General features: G+C 37.1%; 1 protein-coding gene across 1 annotated transcript in view; it reads right to left on the reverse strand.

Annotated features, from left to right (window-relative positions):
* rapgef3 (Rap guanine nucleotide exchange factor (GEF) 3) overlaps nt 1-12,125 on the reverse strand; it is a 35,548-nt gene extending 23,423 nt beyond the window's left edge. The window contains exons 1-3 of the mRNA XM_026920774.3: nt 11,500-12,125; nt 8,640-8,684; nt 542-648 (exon numbers count right to left, since the gene is read on the reverse strand). Coding sequence (XP_026776575.1) covers nt 542-648; nt 8,640-8,684; nt 11,500-11,583 — 236 coding nt within the window. The 5' untranslated portion in view covers nt 11,584-12,125. The remainder of the gene's footprint in view (nt 1-541; nt 649-8,639; nt 8,685-11,499) is intronic.
* Nucleotides 12,126-12,365: the final 240 nt, after the last annotated feature.

The following is a 12,365-nucleotide window of genomic DNA, read 5'->3' on the forward strand; positions in this document are numbered from 1 at the left end:
ATTAGTAACGCCCGGATGCTAATTTCTCTCTTAATGTTTGCAGAAGTAGGAAGGGTGTACATATTTTTTTCCACCTGGTTTCTGAATGTTGGTTTATTTTTTTGGGAAAAAATTACTACATATAGAAATCTGTGTTTTATTTCATCTGAGGTTATTTCTTTGTTTATAGACGTTGGTGAGGACAACACAACTGTTATTTAAGCCCTGATAAATAAAAACAGAATTGAAGGAGGGTGTGCTTTCTTCTTCCCACGACTGTATATATACAGTACTGTGCAAAAGAATCAGGTACCATATTTTTTAGTACAAATTTGTTATAGATTTTTCTTTTAGGACTTCTGCATTATTGAGTCAGTATATGAAAGATATATTCAGATATATGAAATTCTGTTAACAAGTGAAATGTAGCAGCACCGTGTAGTGACAAAAATGTTTTTCTTTTTGTCTGTGTGTTTATGTACCCTACTGTCTGACTGTAACAGAAAAACAACTGATTGATTTAAGAGCTGGATAGATAATATAATGGATGGATATTCTGTACCTGTAGGTCTTAAGGTGATGTTTCCTGTCTCTGATTAGACCTGGATTTCTTTCCATCAGTGTACTGTACACCACCCGAGCTGCCTTTAAGATCCGATCAGACAAAAACTAAATAGAGCATGAAAGAGAGAAAAAGAAATTTAACTTTCATTATATATGTTTATAATACAGTGAACTTCATTTTGAAACAAAGTTTATAATGGCACTTTTCAGAGGAGGGAGCGCAGCTCTTTACTGGTCTAGCTGAGCTTTTGGTCTGAAAGTGTGCTCGGGCTAAGTGATAATATACAGATAATAGATACATTGCTTTGCTTTTCCTCTTATGAGGAGGCCAAGCACCAAAGGTGCGTAGGAACACTATTATTATTCAACCATTACTTCTTATTATTAGGGGGCCAAGCACTGAAGGTGTGTCATTCTTTCTTTCTTTCTTTTTAGATAAGAATTATTTCTATTCTTATCTTTTCCTCTTCTTCTTCTTCTTTCTTATTCTGGCTAAGGTCTATATGAGCCCATAGAACCATCTGTTAAAAAGTAAAATTTGGCACACTGATTGGGGAGGGTCTAAGGAATATTCTGACCAAATTTGGGCCAAGTGCTGCCAATGCTCTAGCGCCACCATCAGGTTAAATTTTGCCTAATTTGGAAGTACATTTATAGTCATACCTTTTGAATCGTGTGTCCAAAATTTAAAAGCCATGCATCCCTGGATTCCCTGGGCCGAGACGAGTTCAAAGCACCCTATAATGTTTGGCTAATTAGATTTTCCGCCATCTTGGATTTGTTCAAAAACTGTTTCTCTATTCCTCCTACGAATTTTGTCCAATCATCACCAAATTTGACACACATCATCTTCAGAGTAAGCCTCACAAAAATTATCAAAGGAATTTTGATTATTCCAAATGGTTTGCCCATAATGGGCCCATGGCTGATACCGCCAAACAGGAAGTGAGGCTGTATCTCAGGAATGACTTTGTGCACTGACACAGCACTTGATAGGCATCTTCAGGACCATGACATGAGGCTAAGCAACAAATTTTGCACCTACTGGTTAGAGTTACAATAACATGCTAAAAATGCTAACTGCCATTTTTGCTACTCCTCCTCCAAATTTTGTCCAATCTTCACCAAATTTGGCTCACATCATATTGAGACCTTTCTAAACTTGCAAAAAGTGGGGAAAAAGGCCCAGACTGATGAGAAAAAACATAAATACCTTAGATGTTTTTAAATTTCAAGAAGAAATTTTTTTTTTAGGTCAGAGCAGTATCAATCATGACATTAGGGCAAAGTAGCAACAGATAACTCCACAGGCCACAGAAGTGGCAGCTGCAGCAGCCCATTTGTTCATCTAGACCCTTCCACCTACAGTCAGAGAATTCCACTCTGTGGTCAAAACATTCATATCATGAGTGAACCTGCAAATCACTCTTGAATCCCTTTGCCCAAAGTTATGGCTCTGCTTTCCTGTTATTGCCTAGGCAACAATTGTAGTGCGTCTGTGATTGTGCGGGGTGTAGGTGCATGCTTGCAGCTTTCATTTTAAACTATGATCTGAAGAAACAGAGAATGAGCTAGACAATAGTCAAGATATGAGAACGAAATACTCCCCATTATGCATGCTGTGAGAGTGTGTGTATGTATGTGTGTGTGTGTGTGAGTGAGTGCATGCGTTGTGTGGGTGATTGGCGTGGTGTGAGAATGTATCATGTTACTCCTGTCTCCCACACCTCCTCTGCAGAGGTTGATGAAAGTGTGTTTTAAAGCACACTTTATGACTACTACCTCAACCCTCTGTTTGTGTTCCAGTGTGGTTTCTTTCTCGAACTTTCTGTTGCATCACAAGCACAAGTGTCTTTTTCTAATTCCTTTATACAGTCCCTTGTCTAGGCTTGCTCTCAGTTCAGCAAGATTTCACTTTTGGATCCTCTATTTACTCTCTTTTCTTTATGAACTAAAATACTTAATTTGAAGTGAAATAATACTAAAAACTAAACAAGAAATGAAAATGGTCTTTATTTTTTGATATTTTCCACTATTTTAAAATAATAGACAAGCTACCATCAGGTCCATAAGTATTTGGACTGTGACACAATTTTTGTAATTTTGCAGTCCCTCCATTTTCAAAGGCTCAAAAGTAATTGGACAATTGACTGATAAGCAGTTTCATGGCCAGGTCTGGCCTGTTTCCTCATTATTTCATGACAAATTAAGGAGATAAAAGATCTGGTGTTGATTCCAAGCATTGAATTTGCATTTGGTAGCTGTTCATGGGAACTCTCATTATGTGGTCCGAAGAGGTGTCAATGCAAGTGAAGGATGCCATCATTAGGCTGAAAAAACAAAACGGACCTATCAGAGAGTTAGCAGAAACTTTAGGAGTGGCCAAATCGACAATTTGGTACATGCTTAAAAAGAAGGACTGCACTACCAAGCTCAACAACACCAAAAGGCCTGGAAGGCCAGGGAAGACAACTAAAGTGGATGATTGCAGAATTCTTTCCTTGTTGAAGAAAAACCCCTTCACGACATCTAGCCAAGTCAAGAACACGCTGGAGGAGGTAGGCGTATCATTGTCAATGTCTAAAATCAAGAGACGCCGTCATGAATGTAAATACAGATGGTTTGATGGGTCCATTATTATGAGTGTTACCAGTGGCAACTGGTAACACTCAAGTAGAGAAAGACCAGATAAGACTTTGCTAAAAAATCTCTAAAAAAAAGTCTGACCAGTTCTGATGCAAGATTAACTTGTACCAGAACTCTGGGAAGAGAACAGTATGGAAAAGGAAAGGTAGGGCTTATGATCCAAAGCATAACACATCATCCGTCAAACATGTGGAGGAAGTGTTATGGCATTGGCATATATAGCTGCCAATGGAACTGGGACACTGGCGTTTATTGATGATGTGACTACTAATAGAAGTTTCAGGATGAATTCTGAAGTGCATAGCGCTATACTTTTTGCTCAGATTCAGTCAAATGCTGTAAAGCTGATAGGATTGTTCTTCACAGTACAGACAGTTACTGACCCAAAAAGTAGCGCAAAAGCAACACCAGGGCTTCTTAAAGCAAAGAAATTAAATGTTCTTAAATGTCCGATCACCTCAACCCAGTTGAGCATGCTTTTCACTTACTGAAGACAAAGCTGAAGGCAGAAAGATCCACAAACAAGAAGCAACTGAAGGCAACTGCAGTAAAGCCTGGCAAAGCATATCAAGGGAGGAAACTCAGCATTTGGTGATGTCTATGGGTTCCAGATTTCAGGCAGTCATTGACTGCAAAGGATTTGCATCCAAGTATTAAAAATAATCCTAATATTTATGATTATGTTAGTTTGTCCAATTACCTATGAGCTTGTGAAAATGGAGAGACTCTGTAAAAAATGGCTATAATTCCTACATGGTTAATGCAATTAATTTTTGTCAAACTCCTTGAATTAAAGCTGAAAGTCTACACTTCAATCACATCTTGATTGCTTCATTTCAAATCCATTGTGGTGGTATACAGAGGCAAAATTACGAAAATTGTGTCACTGTCCAAATAGTTATGGACCTGACTATATAGTAAAAAAATATAAAATAATACATATTTTTTAAAAAAAATTAAAAATACATAATCACATTGATTGAAAAACAGTGAACAAATCAAAACTACCTTTTCCACATGTATTCTGAGAGTATTCTGAGTCTTATATTTTATTACAGTTTAATTACTATTATTGCCATAAATCAAATAGAATTAAACAACGTATTACTTTGTGGAACTGGTGGATGTAACTGCTCAATCTTAGGTCCTGATGGAACTCTAAATAAGTTTTTAAAGGGAGGTACACTTGGTAGGTTAATTCCTCCAATCTAAATAAAAGACTAGAAGAAAGGATCATACAGTGATAATACTAATGTTAAATATAAATACATGGTGTGCTAGAAGTATCTAAGTAGAGACATAAAAATTTAGACTTTTTATGATTAGATTAGCCCTAGATTGCCCCAATAAAATAAAGTCATTTCTAGCATTTAATAAAAAACATTTCCCAATTGCCTTATACCCTTTCTTTACTTAGTATTTAAAATAAGGTTGAACTTTTTACTGACAGTATTAGTTTTATAATTTTATTTCTCAAGAAAGCTCCCTAGGTTCCCCTCGGACCTCTGTCTACTTAGATCCCCCAGAATCTCCCCTTTGAACACACACACACACACACACACACATACACAGAGAAAGAGAAAGAGAGAGAGAGAGCTTTTAGATAGTGTAATCTAATTACATAAGTAAATTGTAAATATTTTGCACACAGTCCACTAACCTTTCTTATTTGACTTGTTTCATTACCTTGTGTTTAACTCAAGTTGCTTGTTTATTCCTTGCAGCACAGTTTGCGCAAGGTGGTGGTCCTAAGACTGAAGTACAACATGCTTCCAGCAAATGTTTCCTCATTATCCTCTCCTTCTCTCTCATGTTGTTTGGTAAAAATTTTTTACATCATGAAAACAGTTTTGTCCCCTGTCTCTCCCCAGAGACCTCTAGCTTGGTCAGTCACTCATGATGATTTAATGGGTTTCTGACCTGTGAGGGACTGGCTGACCTTAATTTAATCAGTCTAAAGAGAAGCTGTTTGCACTCAGCTTATTTCACATGCAGTAGTAAAAACATGTAAAATAGACAAAAACCTGTACATGACAACCACTGCTTAATACTCTTACTACTCTTGACATGGCGAAAACCAGAACCACTTAGCTAAAGAAACTACCCCTATAACACCTCACACAAGGACAGCTATTTTACTCTATTTCCATGAAAGTAGTATATTACAATAATTCACCAAAATGTGTCAGGATTTATTATAAAAACTATGAGCTAAATTAATTGAATTACTGACTATCTGGGACATTCATTTTCCCTTTCCCACTTGCCATGTTTAGTTTGACTGGTATACAACTATCCTCACCAGACCATTGATCTCAATCTACCAAATAATCCCACTGCCCCTAGAGTATGTAGACACTGTGTCTACAGACTTGTGTAAATCGAGTCCTCTGGACTCCATAGCCCAGTCCACTAGAGGGCAAATATGGGATCATAAAGTTATACAGAAGGTCACGGTTCTTCTCATTCATTTCCCAGGACTCCTGATTACCTCAACTGAGCACATGGCCTTCGATGTCAGAGCTGAACAGTTATGCTGGAACTGAATTATGTTCAATTATTACTGCAATGCTAAGTGCCAAAAACTCTTATTACAACATTGTGTAATTGTCTTTCTTTGTTCATTTCTGCACTGCATGCGTACTTTGATAACTGCAGGTTAAATGCTCCAGTACAAGAAGACGTTTTATGTTACAGGCCTACAAAACTATAGTTGAGAACTCCCGTAAATGCAAACTTCAATATATTAGCCACATGGCCACTCACTTTATTTTTTATTTATACTTACAACACAATAGACCATGGAATGCTTAATTGCTCTAATATTCTAAAGCAAGAAAAAAATAAAGTTTGAATATTTTACTGTACCTACTACAGTACTAAACATATTTGAGGTGTAATTTTTACACCACTTGAACACTTCTACCCCTGCAGGGAAGGGCGGAAACCCAGTGGCAGACTGTGTTTTCTGGTTGAGGGCGACGCTAGTAGTACCAGTAGTAGGGTGACCTTGCTGGGCTGGAAGGAAATCTCCATTACTGTACAGCACAGAGAGGGGGAGCAATAATGGTGGGTAGCCAACTACACTTCCTAAGACATGCTTTTGTTCTCAGACCTCACTACCTTTGCAAATACCAGAAAAGAATGAAGAGGATAACAACATAGCTTAATTGCCTTTAATCACAGTGAAACACACTGAAACATACAGTATGTGCCTCAACATTTTGAAACTAGACAAGTGTCAGCTATTGTTAAATAGACATAGAAAACTGAGCACAATCAGAGAGAAATATTACACTACATTTTCATGGTGAAAAATAACCCTCTTGCAACCTTCTCACTGTTTTCATTAAAGCACACTCTACTCCGCCCATAGTCTACATAAGGAAACACTGCAGGAAGACCAGCTCCAAACAAAACACTTAGTGTGTTGAATTCCACAGGAAAAACTGCCGTAAAACTCCACACCTAATGCCTCGGCTGCTCTTCTTGCCATCGGGATGTATTATATATATATGTATATGTATATATATATATATATATATATATATATATATATATATATATATATGTATATATATATGTATAAAATCAATCCTGTTATTAAAGTAATTTATTAAAGGATTAGAATTAAAGTAGCATAAGTCAGGGAAAAGAAGCTGAGCTCGACTCCTGCACTCTTATCAAGACTAGTGTTCTCCCTTTATGGCACCTCTTGAAGGGTCACAGATAAGGCTAATACTGTGTACATCAGCATGAGTGTAGGGTGGGGAGCACTGGAAGGAAAGTTTTCTGGCTACGCATAAAAAGTTTTTTTAGTTTAGGCCTTGCCAGTACTAAAAAAAACCACAACAACTTCAGAAAGGATCAAAGCAAGACCAAAATTTGCTTGGGAACAGGGGTAGCCACATTATTTTATTTCTTAAAAGTTTGCAGCTAAACAGTAGGTTCATTTATTGTACTCATTAAGGTACAACAACTGACTTTATTAAGATCTGGTGCTCAGACAACAAAATTCTTGCAATAACTCAGCTCTCAGCCATTTACATGATACAGTTGAGGAAGAGGCATCTTTTGATAAGAGACATGGCATATCACTAGAGTTTTAAAGGCATTAGGTGATACACTGTTAAAAAACAGGCTTAATCTTTTCTGTTTTCTACACTGAATATTGCACTTACACATTTTTACAGAATGAAGCATTCACTAGAGACGAAATGTATAATAATAATATGTAATAATGCATAATAATCATGTGTAATAATAATGATAGATTTTATTTCTATTGCACTATTTCTATACTTTACCATCTATATCACATGACTACAAACCACATCACATGATTCAGCCACATGCTCAAGTTGACTGGATTTCATACCTGTTCCCAACCACCTGCTTCCCTTGATATAACCCTGACATTCAAACACTCTTTGGAAAGTCTCGCTCCTAGCCAGTTCTAGTGACATTACTAAGCCTTTGTTCTAGTGTGTGTATTGCCGGTTCTGACCTTGTTTTCATGTTTGCCCTAGGCTAGCCTGATTGCTGATTGCCTGTCTGTTGCTTGTTTTTAACTGTGCTTTTGGAATTGTGTTTTGGATTGTCTGACTGATTTTTACAAAATAAACCTGTACTTGCAACCTACACCATCTCTGTGACATCAACAGCTAGGTAGAACTGTGCACTGTATTGTGCACTGTATTGTATGGACTCAATAAAACTTAACACTGTTTTATTCATTCACCTTCATTCATCTTCAGTAATGGCGTTTTCTGCCAAGGTATAGTCTTCAGGACAAATGACACTTTGTGGTTTCTTGGTAACATGATAAGCTAGGTTTTTTTTGTGTTGTGGCTGGTGAGAAGGGTAAAATAGTCTACTTTGGGGTGCTAACCCAGCATACGCCATCGTGTGTTATTCCTTACTTAAATAAATGCTTCTAGTGTAGGCTAACCTGCTTCTTTGTAGCTTAGGTTGGCTGGAATCAGCATTCAGCATTAAAAGTATATGTCTAAATATGATATATCTCTCGATAAAAGCAGAACACACATAGATAATGCACGGCCAGTTTGGATTTCTGTAGGTATAAAAAATAACATAAAATAAGACAGTGGCTAATGGTTCTGGTGTGGACATTAATTAAAAGCAGCAAGATCTAGTAATTAAGGGCAAAAAATTATGAATATATTGAAAAATAAATACATGTCTTTATAAACCCTATTAAAGAAAATGGCAGAATATTCATGTCGTCTTTATCATTTTAGTATGAATAATCTTTTAGAATTAATAGATGCCTATAAAATAATACCTATTAATTAATATTAATTAATAGGCATTAATTATTAATTAATGCTTATACAAATTATTAATAGACATGTGTGTGCATAGTCATTATCGCTCAATACTTGTTGTATGTCAGAGTTTGGCCACACTGGTTTTCAAGACATTCATACCTGCTTTATAGGGTCCTGTGTGTCCAAGGCCTCAGGCAGTGGTGTCTGTGAGTAAATACAGGAAAAAATATGATGTGGATATGGAGAACTGAACAGACAACCCATTAGTCATAAATTTGTAATCTTAAACTTAATCTTGTACTTAAGTGTGAGAAGCACAACACAATGTTTATCATGGTCTTACAATGAAATTGGCTAGACAGCCAACAACAGACTTTTGATGATGACTAGAGGAATGCCATCTACTGTGCTTTTCTTAAAAAAGCTACAAATATGTGATTCCTCATGTATCAGCAGAGTAATAGCACCCTGTCATGCATCTCAGGCATGTGCAGTTCATCACAACACAGTTACGATTCATACCACAAAGAGGAATGTTGTCTGTGTCTATCAGCACTCTGTCTGTCAGCTGCTTCATAGACAGAGAAAGTGAGACAGAGGTAGACAGATATGAAAACATTAAGTTGTTCTCTTACCAAATACCATTAGAACAGGTTTAACAAGTTGCCAAAACATTTGTGGTATGAAAAATATTAGTCAGCAACATAAATATGATAAACTTCAGATGAAAAATTATTGTTTTCAAGGTAATAACATTACCACACATGAAATATCTACTTTAATGTACAATGTGTAAATTCAAATTCCAAAGACACATAAATGCAAAAATCCAACTGCAAACAGAAAATGGACATGGCATCATTTAAAGCCCATTTCAAAGTAAAAAAACATAAAAAATTAAGGGTTTTCAATGGCTGTAATGTGTCACATACTTGAAGGTGTATTAGGTCACAAGCTGCAAACACTTATGCTGTGATTATTACTCAAGCAGCAGTCAGAGCCTGTGGTGCTGCAGTTAGCAAGTGAATACAAAGTCTTCTCATTTTCCTGCAATCAAAGCCTTGCCAAGCAAAATTTAATTGCTTCCCATACTGCTCAGTGTGGCATGATGCACAAATGGAGGGACTGAAGAATTAATCAAGCAGATAATTGGCATGTGATTCACAAAAGCCCCAAAAGAGGTTTTGGATTATTTACCAATGCACCATGGGCACAGTAAAATCAATTATGTCTTTTACCTGATTTATCCTAGTCTGATTTATCTGACTGTCCTTGCTATCCTTGACATGTAGTTTTCCTAGGCATGTAGTTCTCTAAATCCTTCTTTTAAGTATTCTGTATAAGGTATTATGCTATATTACTATTGGTTTGCTCCAAAAACGGGCCTAATATTTATCTATAAATAGGTCATTATCAGTGGTGATTGCTACAGTAAAATACAACAAACTTGCACTTGGAAAGTCTGATACTGACTGTGGATGTCCCAACAACAACAACAATAATAATAATAATAATAATAATAATAATAATACTTTAGTCTCCCTGGTGGCTTTGAGGCAGTTTTAGTAAAACCCCTGCAGCCTGCAAGCTCAGCTGACAGTCAGAAAATGTCCTCACACTTTATCTAAGCTGTGTACATTCCCTTAAAAAACCTGTAAACCACACTTCCACTTTTGCTGGCAGGACATGTTTATAACCCTTCTTTTACAACACTCAGGTCAGGTGTTGCATGGTATCACAATATCTGACTTGTGCAATGTTAAAGTGACACAGGCGGCCCATACCGGTCTGTTTATGTATTAACCTTTCTGCTGTAATTTTCTGGGTCTTGTGAAAACTTGACCCTGAACTCAAGAGCAAAAAAAAAGTTCCTGAACCTCAGGTGTGCTTTTTAAATTGAGGTCTGTGCTTGAGAATGGTTGCATGGAGCACTCTTTGTGCTGGAATGCATGTAGAGAGACAAGGCCCGCATCTTTAAAAGCTGCTCCAAAACTGATAATTGTGTACAGTGTGACACTGGCTTACTTTCAGCAACTATTCTCCGAATGCCCTTGAGGTTTTCCAGCAACCAAATAAGCCAAAGATTTGTCATCAATTAATGTGGAAAGGCAATTTAATATTACCACTGACAATATATTCTTAGCTGTTTGATCAACTGCAATTCTGCGTATACATTTTCAACCCCTAAGCCCTAATTACTCATTTTCATATAGGTACATTAAATTTTTTTTTTGGATAAGAAAATAGTGTCCTACATTTGCAATAAGTTCTTTATTTAGTCACAACATAAAGTTTTTATTTTGCATGTTCAAGCACACTAACAATGCTCTGGAAGCTCTGAATGAGTTGTAGAGTGAGGCAAGCCATATTCTCAGTCTGTAAATTCCTCAGAGCTAATATTAGTGCAGTGTATGTACAGATAGAGCTAAATGAGTTACTAACTAATTCAAAAGAGTAAAACAAACAAATCTTGCTGAATTTAAATTCAGAATATTCTAAATGTCAAATGTGTCAAAGAGGCGCAAATCTGCTGTCCTGACAAACAGATGAAGGTAATGAGTACTGACAGTTTTGCAGGTTAAAGTTAGTGGCAATCTGGGTCTTTGTGTGCAAAACGTCTTGAACATTCATTTTCAAAGTGACTGTGACAATAAACAATAAGCTATAAATAGGAGTTTCTTAATACTTTTAGCCAGGCAACACACACACACCCTTGCAAAGACAATGGAAAACACTATGTGTTTCCAACCCAGGTCTGGCTGTTTGTTTTTGGGTCATATGCAGAATCTGGAGGATGTGATGTAAGCCATTGGTACAAGTCTCACAGCAAGCTCTTTAACAAACAAACAAACAAACAAATAAAATAGAGGTCCCAAAACTTGATCCCAAAAATGTAGTTAAATGTTTCCATTTTACATTTAAGTTTAAAATCATTCTTGCATACAGAACCATTTTTTGAATACAGATTGAACTAACTGCTACATTACATTACATTACATTACATAAGACATACACTTACCCAGCTGATGCCCCTGATAGCCGCTTTCTCCACAGAATAGCGATCAGGAAACACTTGGTAATTGTAACTCCGAAAGAGATGCATTTTTTTTTTACACGGATTCGAGATCAAACACTTTTTGGCTGAGAACGTCTGCAACTGGACTACATGGTAAAGCGAGCTATTCCGACACAGCCCGATACACTCTCACTCTCCCTGCTCCCCAGCGGAGTTTACACAGCGCGGAGAAATTCATCCCGTTTCACACAGCACAGGTCCTGCACGCCGCTGCCACCTGAGGCTCCTCGCGCGGGTGCGTGGGCTAGCGTGCGCGAGCAAGCCTACGCTCTAACTGTGCAAATACCGACAGGAACAGCCCACTCATTACTAACCGCCTCTACAGGAACAGACAGTCCCACATGCTCAATAACAACAATAACTGGCTGCGACGCAGGAATCCTGGATATGATAGTGAAAAAATAATAAAAACGTATTACAGAAATTTTAAGAGTTTGACTATTGCTAATTTAGCCTACTGTGTTTGATAGGAGGCCAGGCAGAAAGGGTTTTCTAGGCACGTGATTTTCTCCTCTGACTTGCACTTACTAATAGTAGTTCATGGCCAAGACTCACGTCTTCTAAAGTGGATAACTTCACTTCTTTTTGACTTCTGCTGTAATCATAAAGACCCTGAGGCTCAAAATGAACATCCTTTCAACATCCCTTCTCATTGCTCAGTACTGCTTGTGGCACCTAACCCACTGCATGAATAAGTATGTTTTCTACTATAGGCCAAGATATACACTGCCAGTCACACGTTTTTGAACACCTTATATTTTAACAATTTTGTTGAAATGACTTCATTTAAAATATGCTAAAACTGGAAA

This window comes from Pangasianodon hypophthalmus, chromosome 16 (genome assembly GCF_027358585.1).
Source record: "Pangasianodon hypophthalmus isolate fPanHyp1 chromosome 16, fPanHyp1.pri, whole genome shotgun sequence".
In the NCBI taxonomy this organism is placed as follows: Eukaryota; Metazoa; Chordata; class Actinopteri; order Siluriformes; family Pangasiidae; genus Pangasianodon; species Pangasianodon hypophthalmus.